General features: G+C 36.2%; 1 protein-coding gene across 4 annotated transcripts in view; it reads left to right on the forward strand.

Moving 5' to 3' along the window:
• The first annotated feature begins 13,858 nt into the window (after positions 1 to 13,858).
• The window catches only part of LOC134752778 (segmentation polarity homeobox protein engrailed-like), a 35,262-nt gene continuing 27,896 nt past the window's right edge, over positions 13,859 to 21,224 (forward strand). For 2 of the 4 annotated variants that reach the window (XR_010128770.1, XM_063688478.1), the window contains exon 1: positions 13,860 to 14,841. Coding sequence is in view for 3 of the 4 variants with exons in the window: in XM_063688478.1 (XP_063544548.1) it covers positions 14,100 to 14,841 (742 nt within the window). In the remaining variant the exon portion in view is untranslated. Of the gene's footprint in view, positions 14,842 to 21,224 lie in introns of all 4 variants that reach the window. The other 2 variants (XM_063688480.1, XM_063688477.1) reach the window with 2 other exon arrangements.

Here is a 21,224-nt window from a genome sequence, read left to right on the forward strand (position 1 = left end):
ATACGACTGTAGGCCAAAACTAGTGGCGCCCTCTGAACGAGAATCAAATTTTCTTGATTTTCGAGGCACGTTTTTTCCTTAGACTGTAAACATCTATTACGGAGTTATATCTATCTTGAGTTATATCTATCTTTGATTATACTATCATCATCCTACGCAGACGAAGTCGCGGAGAGAAAATATTAATTATTTATCTAGGGAAGACTGTCCCGCGTGACGCGTCATGGTCCCCCTACACGGGAAAAGGCAGGTGTGCCCACAAAAGCCCTAATGCCCCTCCATGATATTTGTTTAGGTATATTTACTGGATGTATTGCAAGACCTCTATATACTGGCGTTCACGTGTTTTTACAGTAATAAGTAGTCTGGCAAAAAAGAGTAGAAATTAAAAGGTGGCAACATTGTAGTGTAGTCCCTTTCAAATCAATCTAAGAAGAACGGGACGACACTACAGTGTTGCTACTTTTTAATTTCTACTATTTTTTGCTAGACTGCAGTAGATTAAAGGTTTTGTTTTAATTTGTGGCAAAAGTATCAATAGTAATCGTTTCTGATAGAAACAAATATATTACCTAAAATGTTGGCCGAAACTAACTAGATAATTCCTTTTACCTATAAACAGTTTGCTAGATTCTAATCAAGTCATATACTATCAACATAGATTATTCATGAAATTGACGAAACGTATTGTAGTTTTGGTACAGTTAAAAGAAGTTTAATTCTACAACATTACGTTTCATTCAGCAAACAAATTAAACTACATTATCCCAAACCACCCAAATTTCTCTATTCAATTAATTTTATTTACTCCGATAACTGGCTTAAATACATATAATTTTAAAAACGACATAAGTCTCCTACTAATCTAAAATAGATACGACTTTTTAATTCATAGTAATACTTTATTTTTAAAACGTAATATGTTTATTTGGGTCGTGAGGTATTAAAGCTATTTTAGATTTGGGAAAGTAATACAAAGAAAAGGGAGTGATTACACAATTGAATGGATAACAAACTTTATTGTGTAGGTTTTATTCAAAATTTCGATGTGTTGTGGTAAAGAGAATTTTTGTTACCTAACTTTGAGGATAGGCAAGGCAATTTTGACTATGAATTAGCGCAAAAATTTAATTAAGATGTACATATTGTCAATTACCCTACATTATTAATATCTACACAACAACATGAACGAGGATTTGTATCATTTACGTTACTGTAGGTGCCTAGTTTTCTTAATAATAAGATTACAACTCATTCACTGCGCCCAGATTTTTAATTAGATATTCGCCTTAACTATATAATTTTACTCCCTTGCGACATATTTAATAATTCCATTTTTAGGTGGGACACCGCCCAAAAACAATCCATTTACTCTCACTCACATTTAAAAAAACAAAAACAAGCTCATATCTTATATATCTGTATTATATTTTAACATTTATAACCTATAAAATATGGTTTAAATTGGAATGTCACCAATAATCTACATAACGCATTCCAATTTCAAACGAATTCTTTGTTTATGGAACCCAGTGAGTTCGAAAATTGAAAACTGGCGGGAAATCTGACAGCTGGCAGCAAAGAGGTTATGATTATAACTACCAATTTATATTTGCCGGTGGAAACAACTGGAACTAACATTACTTGATACAAATTTCATTGTTTTCTTAAACAGTGGCGCCACTGATGACGGTAAATAAAGACCTGGTGGTGCATTTATAACTTCCAACTTCGTTTTGCAGCTAGTGAAAATGTCTTTACATACACATCTGACGTACTTATTTGTGTGTTAGCAGTAAAATATAAATTGGTCGTGGATCAATAGGGTTGTCAAAATGAATGCTTAACTGCTAATGTGTTTTTCATTATACTACATACAGTGACCCTCCCGCCATAGAGCAAAACCAAAGGGAGGGATAGGTTTATAATAGATAAAGGCACTCATGGGACTTTGGGACTAGACTTTATTAACGTGTTTAAGGTGATTTAAGAGATTATAGATCATCTGGGAAAACGTTTTCTGAAAATGATTTTATTATGTCATTTATGGACGTTTTGAGTCTTAAGACTAAAGTGGATGACCCGCGCGAAATCGCCCTTTCATACAAAAGTAGTCCTCAGTTTCCTCTAGATATTAATATTATTAATAATTTACACACTATTTGTTGTCTATCAACCACAGCTATGCCCCTACGTTAGATTTTTTCGAATTTGTAATTATTATAAGAATTAGGAGCATTTAAAAAATTGTATGAAATCTGTTTTTCGCACCAAATTTTTACAATTATCAAAAAATCTAAAAAAGTCAAACGTAGGGGCATAGATATGGTTAATATACATCAAATTATTAAAAAAAACAATGTCAATATCCAGGGAGGAAAATGGGGACTACGTTTGTATGGAGAAGCGGGCGTCCCCTTTCCTCTTAAGATTATAATGGACAAGTGGACATATTTAAATATTTATAGGCATTTTGTACGACTTTAGCGCTCGCCTGCTGGTCATGTCAGTTAACTATTTTGACAGATGTCAAATAGTATGAAAGTTTTAACCGTTCATCTGTTACATACCTACTTCTCACGTAATTAATCATATAGTTGGTAAAACAAATTTTGTCAGTAGAAAAAGGTGCAAAATTCTAATGGGACGATATCCCTTCGCGCTTGCATTTTTTAAATTTGCCGCCTTTATCTACTGACAAGATTTGCTTGATCAACTATATATGTATATATACTGTGTGGGGCCTATAACAGGACAGGAACAATAAATTAAACTGTAGGCTGTACTCCTCAAACTGACCAACATTTTGTTCAGCAACTTTAAAAATAACTTGTACTGGGTCTCTATTGTTTGACATAATTATTGAAAGTCATAATGTAACGATTGTCATATTATCATTAGTCATAATTTGGTTTTTCTCAGAAACGCGTAACTTTTCAGGATTGCCATAAATTAAATTAAATTAAAATTAAATTAAATAATCATTTATTTCAGGCATGGCCCATAGAAGTGTTGTGTGTGAAGTGGTGTGTGTGTAAAACAAACCTAACCTAACCTATCTATAGGATAACCCGAGGAAAATCCTGAAAAGTTAACGGTTTCAGAATTATGACTGATGATAATATGATAATCATTACATTATGACTCAATAATTATGTCAAACAAAGGGACCCCACCCTACAATTTATTCTAAGACGCAATGTATTGCGTATTTAGTTATGTTTAAAGCGTGACAAGTAACGTCAATCACACTGTTGATAGCGTCCATTGAAGATAATAATTTGTATGAAAAATAGGAAGTATTCACTTCATTTTTAATAGTTATTCAACAAAAGTGTCATCGTTTTAGTAGTACAGTCGCCATCAGATATATCTGAGCGGACAACGTGTTCACAATATCTGAACACGCACTAACGCCCTGACAATAGAGGCGTGTTCAGATATTGTGAGCGCCTCGGCCGCTCCGATATATCTGATGGCGACTGTACAATATACCTTTTTTTTTACGCATGCCACCTGGTCCGGGGGAACCAGGAGGGATGACGGACTAACCAGAGGACTACCGTCTAAAACCACCAACGAGTGCCGAATCCGCCTTAGATGGGGTGCCGCAGGGTCGCTATCAGCATTCGACCGCATGCGCCCCGGCGGGCGGCCCGCAGGCCGTGAGCATTTTTGGGTGCCACTTGGTGAGTGACCCGTCCTGTGAGCTAGAAAAACCGCAGGGACTCCCCCGGAGCCCTGCGCAGCCCGATACGGTGGAGGCAGCAGGCGCGCATAGCGCCTGGCTCTGCCCCCAGCCCGTCGTCGGAGTAGTACAATATATCTGGTATATGTAATGCTTGAAAAACATGGCCCTCCCATCTTCGTGACATGGGTCAAAATGACAGATTGCTATACCTACAAACAACTTGAGACCTTTCACTTGTCAGATTTCTCTTATATAACTGTCAGTGTTAGTATACTCAGTGAAATTTAATTAGTAATCTAACTGTAATTGGACGAAAGTGTTCATAATTATAAAGGTAAATTAAAACTAATTTCGGTGTCAGAATTGTTGACTTTTAGACACTAAATTATGGCTAAAATTAGTTTTGAAAGTTTTGCAAAGAATTAGAATAGGTTAAATTATAAAGATTTGTTCCCGAGTCATGGGTGTTTTCTATGTATTTATATATTAAATATATCGTTGTCTAAGCACCCACAACACAAGAGCTTACTGTGCGACTTAGTCAATTTGTGTAAACTATTATTGACCTTATAAAATAATATTCGCGAGTGTGGAACTGAAACACGAGAAGTAAAATACATTTGCACCCGTCTGCAACACAAAACTTTTGACCTAAGTATTTATTTATTTTATTTATTAATAAACCACGCATTGTAGTTTGGTAAAATACTCGTTAAATAAACTCGCTGAGAGTAAAAAAATATGACATCGAACACACAACATGTAACACAACACAGAATTATACATATATGTAGGTAAATAATTTCAATAAGGTATACCTATTTAAGTATTGGAAAATGTAGGTATCCATGATGATTACACTAACTGAAATTTGCGGGCGTGTATTTCGATTAGCATTGTTTGAATGTTATAGGTAATTTTTCTGAATTTAAATTACTTAATCCATATTTAATTACGGTTTTCCTTCCTAATTTTATTTTTACGAAAAAATCCTACTGTACATTTGTATGATTGTTGTTGTGTTGGACGACATCCGGAAGATTGCGGGTCACTTCTGGATGAGATTAGCTCAGGACCGGGACAAGTGGCGTACTGGAAGAGAGGCCTATGCTCAGCAGTGGGCGATAAAGGGCTGATATGATGATGATGTATGATTGTTGTTGATTGGTGTTGTTGTAAGCTACATTCTTGGCACCATTTTCTTGTATTTATTAGAGCCACTTTGTTACCAGTTATCATTATGTTATTTGTTATTAGATATATTTATTATTGTGTATGAATAAAACCAGCTTCATATAAAAATTATAGCAACTTCTTTTCGCAACCACGCCAGTCGGCACAGTTCATATACAAACGATCGGTTCCATGCCGGCGTATGTAATTACATACATTACTTACATCTTACATTACATGCATGCCGTTTACATGTTCAGGTAAGTGAGGGCTGTCATTACTTAGTATTGATTTTGTACCTTATAATCATAGTCTAGGCGAAAAGGGTGGTAGTTGAGTATAGATTTTGTCTGTTATATAAATAAGATTTTTGTAAACAATGAAGCACTTGTAGATTGTGAAAAACACTTCATGTTTCGACGGATAATGTTCTTAATAAACTTTAATTTTGAGTAAAATCTAAATTTTACCTCTATTAAAATGTTATTTTCTTATATTTGTAGTAACATTTTCAAGAAATTTTCGAGACCTTTCCCAACTTTTTCGAAATATGTTTACTAATGATCTGTTCCTTTTCAACGTAAGTAATTCCTTGCATTATGTGCATAATGCATGTTTACAAGGTGAGGTAAGTGAGGGCTGACATTACTTAGTATTGATGTTATAACTAAAAAAATCCGCCGTTTTGAGCATTTTCCAATAAACCAAACGACTGAATAATTCTAACTACTGAACCTGCTCACAAAATTTCACGGGAATCGGTTTAGAAATGCGACCTGTAGAGGAGGACATCCGGATATATGAAAGCATTTATGCCCAAGCTGAAACGGAGACCTTCGCTAATGCTCGGTCAATCATTGATTTATTATTACTATCGACGACATACCAAACAATGAAATTGTCGCAATCACAACCTGTACCACGCGACCAAAACGTCGTAAGCGCCGTCGAATTCATGGCGCTTACGCGTTTAGGTCGCGAGATTCACGCTCCGATATGATAACTATAAAAATACGATATGATAACTATAAAAAAAGAAAAAAAAATGTGTGTGTGTGTGAAAAAAGCTCCGACGTACGAAAACTTATTTTTATTTATTTTTTTACAAATTTATAGTTTTCATATTTTTTCCTGTACTTGTAATGTAAGACGAATTAGCTTGTCGAAATTCATAGTTCTAGGTCAACGGGAAGTACCCTACATTTTAGATTTCCTTGAGACTGTCGAAATATACGTTTTTTTTTGCGGCATAAACTGCCGTATCTTTTTTTTACGTTAACCTAGAAGTTTGATATTTTCAATTCAAGGGACTGTAGACCTGAGTATATATTTTAATTTCAACTCGATACCTTTTCGCGTTCCCGAGGTAAAGGGACAGACAGACGGACAGACGGACGGACAACAAAGTGATACCATAAGGTTCCGTTTTTACTTTTGGGGTACGGAACCCTAAAAATGGCATAGCGTACAGACTGGCCAAAAAGAGTAGAAATTAAAAAGTGGCAACACTGTATAGTGTCGTCCCGTTTTTCTTAGATTGATTTGAAAAGGACGATGCTACAGTTTTGCCACTTTTTAATTTCTACTCTTTTTTGCCAGACTGTAAATATTTTTTGTAAGCTTGAATAAAATTCCTTCATTCATTGGTGTACAACAAGCTATGCTACTTATTACGCTTATTACCTATTTATTATAGTCTATTTGTTTGCTTAAATAACACATTATTAATTATGTAATTGATTCGTACGCCGCAGTTTATTTTACATACGTTGATATTGTACTGATTAGGGTCGATTTTACAAGCTTTTATTTAGCCCCGGGGCCCGGGGCTACTGATGAGTATATTTCCAAAGGAGGAGGTTGTCAATTCGGTTATAACATAAATGTTTTTTTTTTAAATTCAAGTTTCTTACTCCATCTAGTATTCAAGTGATCTATGGTTTAGAGTACTGTAGACTGTAGATCGATAGCGCTGTGAGGTGCCGCCATCTCGCGGTGGCGCGCGGCGTGCGCGTGCGCGGGCGCCGATCGCCAGTTAACGCGCGCCACACACGACGATCCGGCGGGACCACAGTTAAAGATAAGCTACTTATAGTAGTTATAGTTGTAGTGCAAATAGACTTACATGAAACTCATGTCATGAAAACCAGGAACTCCAACTTGCACCATCCCACTAACCCGGGGTTAAGCCGTTAAACCGGGTTTCCCTTATCTGGCATAATATTTGTCAGAAATACACTTCGCATAACACGTATCGCAGAAAACTTTTAGTCGAATGAGACTCGCATAAATATATACTTGCCATAATAGTCATTTCACATAACAGTCGTATCTAAACCAGTGCAAAACAATAACAAATTGTTATATCTGAATCGGGTCAACGCCATAAAAATTCATTTCCTTTTAAGGCGGGCTGCAGCACTTGTATCTGACGGCGGCCGATCATAATAATTTTAAATGTAAAATCAAATTTAATTTTTAAGTACTAACATTATTTTTAAGAATATACTAACAAAAATTAAGATCATGTTATCTTTATTGAATAAAATTGAATAAATTGAATAAATAATATATTACCCGCCAGATCGTGAGTCATTTGTCTCGTTCCCTGAGTCGACGGAGCCCCGCACCGCGGTGCTCCTATTTCTGGAGAGTTTGCCCTTCGGGCATCGCATCTGAAGCAACCTAACCAACCTATCCTACCTATATTAAAATCGGGCGGATTTTACGATCAGCCGCGGACATATCGAATTCAAAGCCTTTTTACTGACAAACTGGGTGTGTCAGAGTATACAAGGGGCCCATGAGGAACCAGAGATTTTAACCACGCATTTCTGAGGCCAAAAGAAGGAAAAAATGTTATTTGAGTTTAGGTAAATATCGACAAAAAATAAATTTTGTTTTTTCTTTTTACGATTTAAAAAAATATTTCTACCTTATATGTAAACGCTAATATTTGTAAAATTTTAACTTTTTTTTGTAAAACCTAATTGAAAAGTGTTACTTGTCACTTTCTGACATCTATAGGGCCCTCCACACTCGTGCGCAAATCGCGGCGCGAAGCCGCGAACGCGAATGTGGAGTCTAGATCGCTAATCAGCTAAATCGACTCCACACTCGCGTTCGCGGCTTCGCGCCGCGTAGTCTGGAGCGGGCTTATCAATAAGGATATTTGGACTCAAGTCCAAATCCTACCCTTATCCTTGTGTTTATTTTATCCTTGTGGGATCAATCCCACAGTGGCAACATCGCGATCAAAAAGGCGTTTTGCACTAAGTAAGAATAATAATATGTGGTATTATCTCTGAAACTAGGCGAATGCTAGTTTATAGGACATTTTAGTCTTTAATTATGATCAGGAATATATGTACTGTTAAAATCTTTCTGGGTCCTCGTGGGATAACAGGAAATATTAGGCAAAACTCTGCGTGAAGAGGGTCACTAGCACAATCACAGGGTCTACCGCGAAACACGAATTTCTAAAGTTCGGTTTCTGCCTCTCTATCACCCTTATTGCATATTGGATCGATATAGAGGCAGATAACCAAATTTCCATTTTCGCGTTTGTCAAAAAACTGTTTAAGGCATAGTATGTATATGTAGGTGTAGTATGCATGTTACTCTATGGTTTAGCATGTGCACTAGTGCTGCACTCTGGCGGCAGAACATCGCAGTAATACTCTCTATAGCTTCAGATCGCATCTGTTTTCAGCGCCTCCTCGCTCGCAGTGTGCCCAAGCCGTAGCACATCTATTTCTTGACGCATTTATAAAACAAACAGATTCCTCATATTCTTCACGATATTATTTATTTTCTATCGTTTGATATAAAATCGTTTTATTATATGAATAATATTATGACGCCGCTTGGCTGGTATATATTGTTTTAATAAGGCTGATGTTTTTAATATGAACTTCATAAAAATAAGTTAATAGCACGGTGTTTAATTACGTTATTATAACCGTCTAAATTCGATTATAATGTAATTGAAGGAAGTTAGTAAAGGTCTCATATACCTAATAAAAAAAATTGGACTTTAGTCCCCACGGTATCCCGATGCAGAATTGCAGATTGAGGATTTCACACTAACACCGGTTTTTTTCTTCATACAAAAAATACCGGTATTATTACGTTCCATTTCGTTCTTTGGTTTATTATTTCATTTTTAATGGGACAATCTAATAATACGAAGTTGTTACCTAAATACGAGTACATGATTCAGTCCTACGTAAGAGCATAATAGTTATTTACGATACAAGTGCGGAAAAGAGGAAATTCGAAACGAAGTGGCGATAAATTAAAACACGACCGCAGGGAGTGTTTTAAATCAATACGAGTTGCGAATTACCTTTTCGCACGTATATCGCACAACGTTTTACAGTACATATGGCCCTTTAAACTTAAACTTTCGACATATGCACGAAAAGTGCTCTTTACGCACTAGTGCGAAAAAGTAGCACCATATCTACTGTAAAATAATTAAAAATATTGGGCTATTTCGGGGTTTTGAAAACAACCGGTTCCGAGCCTTGCTTCACACCCATATTTTTTATTTTCTTCACAGATGTACAAGTGGGGTTTTCGCTTCGCATAACGTCTTCTTTTACCGAAGATCAATGGGGTTGGCAACTGTCAAAGGTTTGCAGAGATGGCGCCATCATAGCTTGCCCCTTTTTCTATGAGATTTGGCTTAAAGGACTGGCATCCAGGGCATTAAAAAAAAACAAATATTTGACACAATTCTAGGTATTGACAGGGCAAGCTATGCTGGCGCCATCTGTTAATTATCTCGACCGGCCAACCCCATTGGTAAATAACAAATCATATTTCTTATAAAATTTCTAAAAAGTGATTCATAATTAGAAAGTCGTTCGCCTTAGAGCAAATTCACGTTGTCCGATCCGATATCGGATATCAGATAATCCTTAGAGAAAAGCAGCTCTAGCATAATAAAAGTGCCCTATAGCATAATCAAAGAGAATCGAGTGCGCGTGCTAATTTGTTAAGGTTTTGAACGAACTAACAGTTTGTTATGGTTTTGAACGAACTAACAGTTTGTTATGGTTTTGAATGAATTAACAGTTTGTTATGGTTTTGAATGAACTAACAGTTTGTTATGGTTTTGAACGAACTAACAGTTTGTTATGGTTTTGAACGAACTAACAGTTTGTTATGGTTTTGAACGAACTAACAGTTTGTTATGGTTTTGAACGAACGAACAGTTTGTTATGGTTTTGAACGAACGAACAGTTTGTTATGGTTTTGAACGAACTAACAGATTGTTATGGTTTTGAACGAACTAACAGTTTGTTATGGTTTTGAACGACCTAACAGTTTGTTATGGTTTTGCACTGGTTTAGATACGACCTTGCCGATCTTCTTGGTTCTTGGTAATAGGTTAGATGACAATTTTTTATTAATGGTACTAATCGATCAGGTGTGTGACAACCCTAAATAACCGAAAGGGATAGTGCCATATATTAGAAAGATAGCATGATTCGACGCTGAACCGCTGTCAAACTTCGGTTTTGTAGGAAGTTTCCTTTCTGTACGGTAGTACTATTACTTATTCTGTGGTAAAACTAAAATCAGCCATTACTTGTGATGTCAATAAATTAAAACATTATGATGTCTATTGATGGTCAGGTCAGGTTACCTATGTAAGTACCTATAACTGTTTCCATAAAAGCAATGGGGTTGGCAACTGTCAAAGGTTTGCAGAGATGGCGCCATCATAGCTTCATGGTTTCATGCGCCATCGTGGTTTGACAGGGCAAGCTATGCTGGCACCATCTGCTAATTATTTCGACCGGCCAACCCCATTGGGTCACACGATCTTTAAGCCTAGAATATTCTAGAACAGCACCCCTCCCACAAAATTCTATAAATTACGTGACATAGAAAAAAAAGCAATTCCATGATGGCGCCGCTAACAAGCGTCGCTGTCAGTTAGCGCCTAAATAGCTGTCAGATGTCAATCCGCCATTGTCGTGGCACAGCGCAATTTGGGGAAGAAAGTGCGCTCGCTGAGTTATTTGCCGCTTTAGCGCAAGCAAAGATTTTAAAAGCACAGATAGGCCCGTTCTTATAATGCCCAGCGGACATGTGTAGGTACAAATGCGGTTTGCGCACGAACTGGCCCACTTCTGCCCGTAAGGCCCGTCTTTACGAAGTAATATAATATAAGTAGATAATTTACCTCCTCTGTAGCATAAGAGCAAAAGTGGCAAATAAAATTACGCGGTTACCCTACTGTTTGAACTCACCACTGGGGGCCCGATTCAGATGTAACGATTTTGTTACGGTTTTAGACGATTTATACTGCTTTTTTTTATAATGAAGTATAAGGACATATGTAGCAGGCAGTGGCGTAGCTAGGCGTGGGCGAAGTGGGCCGTTGCCAACGGCCTCGCGCCCCAAGGGGGGCCTCGCTCGCGGCCCCTTTGGGTACAGTGAAAGAAAAGGGCCTCGCTGATGCGATTTCGCCCACGGCTAGATTAGTTCACGTTACGCCACTGGTAGCAGGTTAAAAATATGCATTTTGTAGTCTATTTTATTATAATTATTATTGTCAAATATAATTTTGTTTGGTTAATCTAACTTGAAAAGTTTACAAAATATGACACTTTCAATGATACACTGATTTATTTTACGTTATCCTGATTAACTCGAAAACAAAAGAAGATCGAAGACTGATATTAAGCACAGTGTTTTTTAGGACCTGCCAGTACACCACCTGAAAGAATGACCAAATCCGTCGTTGGGGGCACTTCTTGTTCGCTTAGCCTACTAGAACCTTTGTCCATGAGTGTATTGTGAAAGGTTCAATTAACAATTAACTTTCTGTCCTCTACTCTGTGACGTCCCTTTGAAGCCGACAACGTTTGTTTTTAAAAGTTGTTGAGCAATTGTTATTCAAATGTTTTGTCGAGTCAGACATTGATGTGGTAGCAAATTAGGTTTCCGTAATCGTGACATTGCTTTTTAAATAAATTTGTACTTACTAGCAAAATTGATTGTGTAAGATGTGTACCTAGTCTAACCCCCTCATTCATTAAACTTTACTAGCCTGAATTTGTTAAATTATGTTTATCCCTTTCTTTAGAATAGCAATTTAAGAGCTTAATATGTAACCCATTCTCCACATACCTACATTAATAAATTTCATTTCATTTCTTACAAATACATAAGTCAAAATTACAGGTAAAGACACACGATTAATAGCTAATTTAGGCTTGTAATTCGTTTTTGAGTAATGCCATAATAGGCCAATTGGAACGTTACACTGACATCAAAATGATATTTGAATCATATTTAGTTATCGTGCGTCTGTAATGTAATGTAAGTACGGACAAGTACGAGCGAACACGATATAGTATGAATTTTCTCAAATGATTTTTACGCCTCAGACCCTATTCTGTTAAACAAAAGCCTTTGTCACGTTCGCTAGTAATTTACTAAATATTTTAAAGTTACGTATCAGATGCCAGTTTATTCATGCAAAATTTCTGACTAGAAAAGAAAAGAAAAAACAAATTAAATTTTTGATATTTTTTGGCCTTGAGGTAAAACAGCGTAACTTCCAAAAAAAACTGGGAGACAATGGATCGTTAACTTGCGAATGGGCTTTGCTCATTTTTAGGGTTCCGTACCCAAAGGTTAAAAACGGGACCCTATTACTAAGACTCCGCTGTCTGTCCGTCTGTCACCAGGCTGTATCTCATGCCCGTGACAGCTAGACAGTTGAAATTTTCACAGATGATGTATTTCTGTTGCCGCTATAACAACAAATACTAAAAACAGAATAAAATAAATATTTAAGTGGGGCTCCCATTACAACAAACGTGATTTATTTGCCGTTTTTTGCGTAATGGTACGGAACCCTTCGTGCGCGAGTCCGGCTCGCACTTGTCCGGTTTTTACTTGTTTTTTGAGTTACACTGCTAAAAGCAAGTTTGTGTTTGAAGGTTTTTTTGTCTTCCTTTTCAGAACTCTGTTCAGCAATATAGAATAAAAACCAATAAAATATTAGAATAAAGTGCCTCAATTTAAAATGGTCAAGTACCATATTAGTACGTTTTATAAAAAACAATAGGTACTTTAATGCTTATTTATGTATCTAACTTTTAAAACCATAATTTATTAAAAATATAGTACTTAATAATTTGATAACTAATTTTTACCTACTCCAAAGATAGATATAACTCCGTAATAGATGGATACAGTCTAAGGAAAAAACGTGCCTCGAGGGCTTCTCGTTCAGAGGGCGCTACTAGCTTTGGCCTACTGTCGTATAGATGGCGTTGACGGTTTCGTTTGTTATTTAACAATTTTAACGCATATCAGTGAAAGAACATGTGTCAAAATCATAAAAATAATTAATGCAAATAAAAAAATCATTTATCCATATTTAAATACTTTTTATCGTATTTTTATAAATCTTCATTTTTAGTTTTAAAGTGTGTCGACGGATGGCAGTGAATTTACTGGAGTTACAAAATTTACTATGACAGTACCGCTCTAGTATAAGTTACTCTATGCTACGAATAAATAAATATAAATTGGTTTACTTTTAAACATACAGTGACTATAAAAAAACTTAGCAACACACAAAACATTAAAATAAAACATTAACCGTACCTAAATACATTACAAGAACAAAAACTCATCACAAGAAAATCTAAAAATACCAAAACAACTTAATTACGCTATGACATTTTAAAAGAAAACGTTCAATAATTCATCAACCGCCTATCAATATAATAATTCTGTCAGGCTTTAATTGAAATTCAGTACAAAAGCACGATATTGAAACATTACGAATGCAAAAGAGCCATACCGCCAATTTACAACAGAATTCACAAATCCCTCCATGCCCACTAAATACACAATCACGTTAAATCAATTGCTACACCCATCTCAGTTACCCCACAATAAAACCGTTAAGTTAAAAAGAGACGTAGCACATTCGAAAGCGTTGGGGCCTAAACGGATAACGCCTACAAAACCGAAGGGGGTAGGGTGAAAAAAAAAGCTTGTTTGTTGAGGGGCGTGTCCCCTCGGCAGCTCAGTCAGTCGGCCGCCGCGGTCGTGCGCAGTCGTCCCATCTGTCAAAGTGACAGCCGCGTTCCAAATTTGAATTACAAACTGACATGCATAAATCGATGTTGAAAGTGAGCTGTGTATCGACTGTATAATAAAGACATTGAGTGATATTGACTTGAATTGAGTTATCATGGCTTTTGAAGACCGCTGCAGTCCGAATCAGGCGAACAGTCCGGGGCCGGTGGCTCGCGTACCGGCTCCGCATGCGGAGAACTTGGGGTCCTACTGCCAACCTAGTCAGTATACCTGCACGACTATTGAACCGAGGTACGAACGCAACACTCCAATGACTATCGTCAAGGTCCAACCCAATTCGCCGCCACCAAGCCCTCAAGAATACCAGAACTATTACAGACCCGAAACGCCAGATGTCAAGCCTGTCATCAACCAAGATTTCGACCCGAAATTGAATCAAACACAACAACCGACCCTACCCATCAACTTCTCCATAAGCAACATCCTACACCCTGAATTCGGTTTAAACGCTTTAAGAAAAACGAGCAAGATCGAAGGACCAAAATCCGTCGGGCCTAACCATAGCATCCTCTACAAACCTTACGATTTATCGAAGCAGACTGACTTCCAGAAGTACAGCTTCGACTATTTAAAGTCTAAAGAGCCTGACTTTAACAGATTGCCGCCTTTGGGTGGTTTAAGGCAGACTGTTTCGCAAATTGGGGAAGTGCAAAAGGAGAAAGAAATTCCGAAGCCGGTTGAGGCTAAGAGGCCAGATTCAGCCAGTTCCATAGTATCGTCAACATCCAGTGGAGCTCCATCTACATGTGGCAGTTCAGAAGCGAATAACCAAGGAAACTCTACTCTGTGGCCTGCGTGGGTGTACTGCACGAGGTACAGCGACCGACCTAGCTCAGGTAACTTTAAACTTACTTTTTAATTAATTTTGTCTTGTTTTGCACAAAGCGCTTGACATATAACTTGGAATGATGACTATTTTCATTAGAATAAGGCTGAAATTTACGCTATTAGAAGTAGGTATTAGAACAAATTAAAATATTTTCTGAAAATAATTTAATTTGTTTTATTTCAAGTAGAAACACTACCATATAAATTATAAACTGAAATAAATGTCATATAACTCATATACTAAGAAAAAGTGACAGTGAGTGATAGCAGAGGACGCTGGTTCAATTCCAGCGTTGGCCACTGGAGGCCTTGGTCATTTTTCTTAGTACATATGTCATTTTTTCAGTCTATGAAATTTATGGTTTATTGTATGGTGGCAACATGTGTTCATTAGTGGCAGTTGGTTAGTATGAAATAATAGCTACTGTATTGTATACCTACATATTTCAGCTTTTTTTAAACGTATGCATTAGTGGTGAAATAGTATAAAGACATATGATATATATAATTAATTATTGTTGTATAACAAGTTATTTGGCCATTGGTCGTTAACATGATTATTAATAGGTACCTACTCAATTATTTCCAGTTCGTTTTCATTTAAATGTCTTATTAGTTCGTTGGTACAATATCTAACTAGTAATAATTTATTAGGAAAATGATTTAAGGGTCCCCGGCAAGCTCGGCCGAATTTCACCTTTCCATACAAACAGTTTCGTTCTCATTTTAAAACTACGAGTTGGATTGTAATGAAACTTTGCATATATAATGACATGAGGTATATCTAAGTCTGTAATTAGTTTATACAGCTCTAGTATATAAAACAAACTTAAATTCACTGTATTTTTTACTAATGGTATCTGAAGCTACCTATATACCTTATCCTATTGTAAGTACAAAGTTTCAGAGCAATATAGCTAGTCGTTTTAAAATGAGAGTGTAACTACGTTTGTATGGAGAACTCGAGCTTGCCGGGGACTCTTAATGACTGCTAACGAGACAAAAAAAAAACATATTATGGTTTATTAGCTGCTGATCTTTGGTTTAACACCGTAAGTGTCAGCAACACCAGTTTAGTAAGCCGACGGAAAAGTGATTATGATTATTATCATTACATATGTTTGCTTTACCACAGTTATACAAGTGTGAACATGTTTGTTAATTAAACCTTACAAATTTTATGAAAAAGAAAGTCATTTCGAGTGTATATTTGCACTATTATTCTTTGAGGCAAATTATAAATGAAATTCGATGATATTTACCCCATTGATATAGTTAACGCTGTCTCTACTGATCTCGTTCACTTACCTGTACCAACAATGGCATTCTGTTAAACAAAGCCATTATTTTTTTTAGTGAGAGCACGTGGCCTATGTGATTGGGCGCGTGGCCATTGTGTGTGAGCCTCAGGCACAAAGGCCAGCACGCGCTCACACAAAAGAAATAATGGCTTTTGTTTAACAGAATGCCATTGTTAGTAAAAGTGAACGAGCTCAGTAGAGATAGCGTTAACTATACCTACTTGGACAAAAACATACCGTAAAATGACACACCTTTTTAACTTATTTTCTCTGAGGGTGTGAAATACACGTATGTGTTTTGTGTGAGACAGACTCGCTGGTTTAAACTAGTTAAACATAAAGGCATGCTTGTAAAACAACCATTTGTAGCGGCGCGGCGTTTTCCTGTACTTGTGGTTAACGTTATTTGGCATACAAAGCGTTGCGGTTTTGCAAATTCATCATTCTAGTCATTTGAAAGCCCTCGTATTTATGATAATTGAAATTTTACGACGCCAGGTATTAAGAAAATACCCGTTTTCATTATTTTTCTTTGACTTATATTACGTTATGTCCTATAGTTCTTATCTATAGGACATAACGTCATATAACCTAAACAAGAAATAAATATTCACTTTATATACTTATACCTAGGTAGTATATTAGTTATGTCATTGTAAACTAGTTCCTGGACCTGTTTTTAATGATTTTAATTGAACATACAAAATAAATAATGGAAGACAAAGCAACAGAAATAGTAAAGTGGAAAATTGATCTACGAACTTAGGTTAAGGCTTATAAGACCGGTCTGACTTAGTGGGTAACCGTCCGTTACGGTTTACGGTTCAATTTTTACTGGTTAATGTTTAATTGCAATTAACGTTCGGCCAACACCGGTGGGTAGTGACCCTGCTTATGAAGCAGATGGTCCTGGGTTCGAATCCCGGTAAGGGCATTTATTTGTGCGAAGAGCACAAATATTTGTTCCTGATTCATGGGTGTTTTCTATGTATTTAAGTATTTACATATTATATATTGTTGTCTGAGTGAGTATCTACAACACAAGTCTGAGCTTCTGTGTAAGAATTTCAATTTCAATTATTTAATTCAGACAAATGCCCATATAATTTGTTAGTAATACAATTAAATTAATCTAAAATAAAAGAATGCTGTCCTATAATATTTAAAACACAAGTAAACACAAGCAAAAACAAGGAAGAAGGCTGAAGGAGGCCTTTGCCGAAGGGCAAGCAAACAAAGAATAGAAAAAAGTAAAAATGGGAGATAATAAATAAAATATGTAGAGAGTTAATGTGAAACTGTTCTTTGTGTTGTAAATAAAGGCTATTTTAATTTAAGTTTAAAAATAAAATAAAATAAGAAGATAAAATAAAAAAAATGTAACAAATACCAAGTTCTTCTTTTGGTTTGGTCCTACATAGCCTGGAATATGGTACCTATGTTGCCGAGTATAATATTACCTTTGGGAAAAAAGCGCTAAGATAAGGAAGTGTAGTACTTTAAATTTGAATCTTTTGTACCAATTTGTTTAGGCCGTTAACAAATGTTACCATAAACGGTTAACTGTTAAAAGCCGATAGAGCATACTTAAACACGATGATGTGGTTAATAAAGCATAATAGTAAAGTTAAACAGTCGTGAGTTATGCCCGCATTTCGGATTCTTGCGGCCTATCATGGGGCCGTTTATTGCGTTGTTGGAACCGAAATGGTTGTATATGAGTGATTTAATCGTCAGACTCCATAGAAACATACCTAGTATAATTTGTTCTCATATCAGACGGTTACTTCTTCTTCTTCTGCTACTCGTACCATGTCCTAGCGGGCGTCGGTGACCACCTTTGCAGTCTTTTCTATTCTTGGCCAGTCTTGTTAGCGTGGCCGCGTCATCGATGTTTGTCCAGTCCAGTTTGATGTTATCAAGCCAGTTCAACCTCCTTCTTCCCCTTCGCCGTTTCCTCTCTATTTTTCGTTCTATTATAACTTAACAGATTATACTTTTCATGTGTATCTCCCTTTTTCTTCTTCATTCTTTATAGGATCTCTATATTCGTTATTCTTGACTTGACAGACAATTACGGTCAAATAATATTCGTTAGGATTTCTCTGATCCCCGCACCCGCCGTATGCGTACCAATACGACTTTCAAGCAGTCAAGAAAAGAGCCTCCTCACATCACAGGCAGACAACGCACTTGCTTTGCTGTTCCAGGTGTTCATAGGCTGTAATTGCTTACCATCAGCCGATTCGTCTGCTCGTTTGCCTTCTATCATCATCATCATCATCATATCAGCCAGAGGACATCCACTGCTGGACATAGGCCTCCCCCAAAGAGTGCCACAATGACTGGTCTTGCGCCACCCGCATCCAGCGGACTCCCGCGTTGCCTTCTATACCTATCATAAACAAATGCTGTAGGTAGGTACCGATGATTTCTATAAAACAATACCACTTTTTAGTTCTTGATCTTAATTGGTTATTTATTGTACTTCACACAAAGGACCATTCAATTTGAAAAAAAAAAATGCATTTTTTGTAGTGTTTGACCAAAACTTCCAACATTGTACTTTCAGACTGCGCTCGGCTAGTTTTATATTGATAACTGAATTCTAATTAGGTTTGGTTTAGATTTCAGCAAAAAGACAGGTTTCGGTCGGACACTATTTCTACTTATTGCATCGTCTTTAACCCATTTAACCCGACCAGGAGAAACACCGCTTTATTTTTTTGGTTTTTTGTAGTGGCTATATAATTGATAGTATATCGAAAAATCATAAATAATGCAGGGGTAAGATTTTTTTTAAGTTTTAGGGTAATCTGGGTCAACATCATCATTTTAAACTCACTGACACATACACATCTGTACACCAGTATTCTAACACCAGCCAGCACTCATGAATAATATAATAGATTCAATTTATTCAAACACTGCCAACAGTTGTTGCCAACAGAATAATCTGAAACATTATAATCACAAAACGCTCAAATATAAATAAAACAGTAGACCATTTGAATTTTTATCTTTTTTATATGATTTGAGTCATGATTTAGTCTAGCTTTTTTTAAATGCAAAATATCAATTATACTTCCATAAGCTATAATATTAAGTAAGCCATAAAGTTAAGTTTATCGCAGTGAAACCTTTTTTTTCTTATATTTTTCGTAAAATAAGTATTTTTCCTATTTCCACCTGTTTCTGAATTCTTTTATACATTTTGAAAGGATGACCACATAACCTAATGGTTAGAATAAAATATTTTTTTATTCTGAAAAAAATAAAAATTAAAAAAATAGGTTTTTGTAATACACACAATATCTTTTACACAGAGAGCTCATTGTCGAGTGTTACCTACCTATTTTAGGCACATATAAAACAAATTAGTAAATACTCGTACGTATAAGTAATAGTACATTACGATACAAGTGCGAAAAATAGGAAATTCGCAACGAGTAGCGATAAATTAAAACACGACCAAAGGGAGTGTTTTAAGTCGGCACGAGTCGCGAATTAAGGTGAGTTCGGCAAAGTTACGGACATCGGGTAAGATCGTATGATTCAAATTTCCGCCTATTGTGGGGTATTTTTTTAATGCTGACAAGGTGATGCGATGCGCCATTTTGTTCCGCACCCCTCTTCAGTCCGCACTTGTTGCTCTGACAGACTAGACGCGTGTTTTGTGCCGTTAAGTAGAAAAGTTCAAAAAATTTGTTTTTATTTTCCATCCGGATATACCCTCCGCTAGTTTTTTTGGAATAACTGGTAAGTTTAAGCGTTATTTGTTTCTTTTACAGATTGCATGTTATTTTTATTAAATTTGTGACAAATCTGTATATTTGGAATTCTGATACGATGCCTGTAGGCCAAGATCCGGTCTTACCCGAAGTGGTAAAAGATCGGATGCAAATCATCCGATCTTAAATTCTCAGGAATGCTCAAACTTTATACGTGTCACCACGATGCTTCATTAAATTTCTCTAACAGACGTATATAGTGGTGTTTTTTTTACATAACCGCAAATTACAATCTAAGCGTCTAATATTGCACACTTAAGTAGGTAACTGATCTCTTTATGAATAAATAATTATAAATATTTTTATTTACCTATCTGCTGTAATTATGAAGAGGTAGGTTTATTTGTTAGTTGATTATTATTATTATTTTAATAATGTTAAAGAAATATAATGGTTTCTTGAAATATTATTGTTGGGTTGATTAATCAATTCTTACTTGGTTTAAAATGTGTGCTTATCAAAGCGAATTGGCCTGTTTGTAAGATCGAGAGATGTTTTCTCACACGAAATCATACTCGTAGTTATGTGAGATGGCGTTGGAAAGTTTATTAAGTACCTATAGACTGATATTACTGCAATTGATTAAGTTTTGGTCGTATTAATTCCTCCACTTTCATATTATTTTATCCTTGTCCTATTTTATCACCCTCTTTCAACCTACCGCGCTTAAGGTGTCAATGAACCTACGTGGTTCATTGACCCACATGGGTTCATTGACCCCACACCTAAAAGTTTGACAACCATAATTTCTTGAAAATTAGCGCATGGTGTAAGATCGGACGGAGAAAATGCAAAAAAAAAAATGGGTCGGATATGATAGCCCGAATTACTGCTAGGCCAATTCTTCTATATATGAATCGGTGAGTAAAACCGGTTATTTTTCAATGGTAAACTTTATGGTACCGGCAATAGGGCCGAACTTATAGGCCCGTCCGTTCTTACACCACCAGGTAAAAAAAGAATGCTGTCAATTTATTTTGTTTCCTATATTTAAACACTCATTACACGCTCACTATGACGTTTAGAAATATAATAAAATTCAATTATATAGAGCATTTCATTATTATCAATTCTGTACTTAAATCATGTCCGTACCCTATCCAAAAGCTGAAAAAAAAAACAACAACATCATCTCAACCCACCTAAAATCGTCCGAAACTTAGCCGAACTCACCTTACCTATTCGCACATGTATCGTACAAAGTTTTACAGTACATATGACTAAGTTTTAGACATAATTGCGTAATGAGCTTATTATCGCACTAGTGCGGTAAAGTAGCACCATATGTACTTTAAAACA

Source organism: Cydia strobilella, chromosome 25, assembly GCF_947568885.1.
Source record: "Cydia strobilella chromosome 25, ilCydStro3.1, whole genome shotgun sequence".
Taxonomy (NCBI): Eukaryota; Metazoa; Arthropoda; class Insecta; order Lepidoptera; family Tortricidae; genus Cydia; species Cydia strobilella.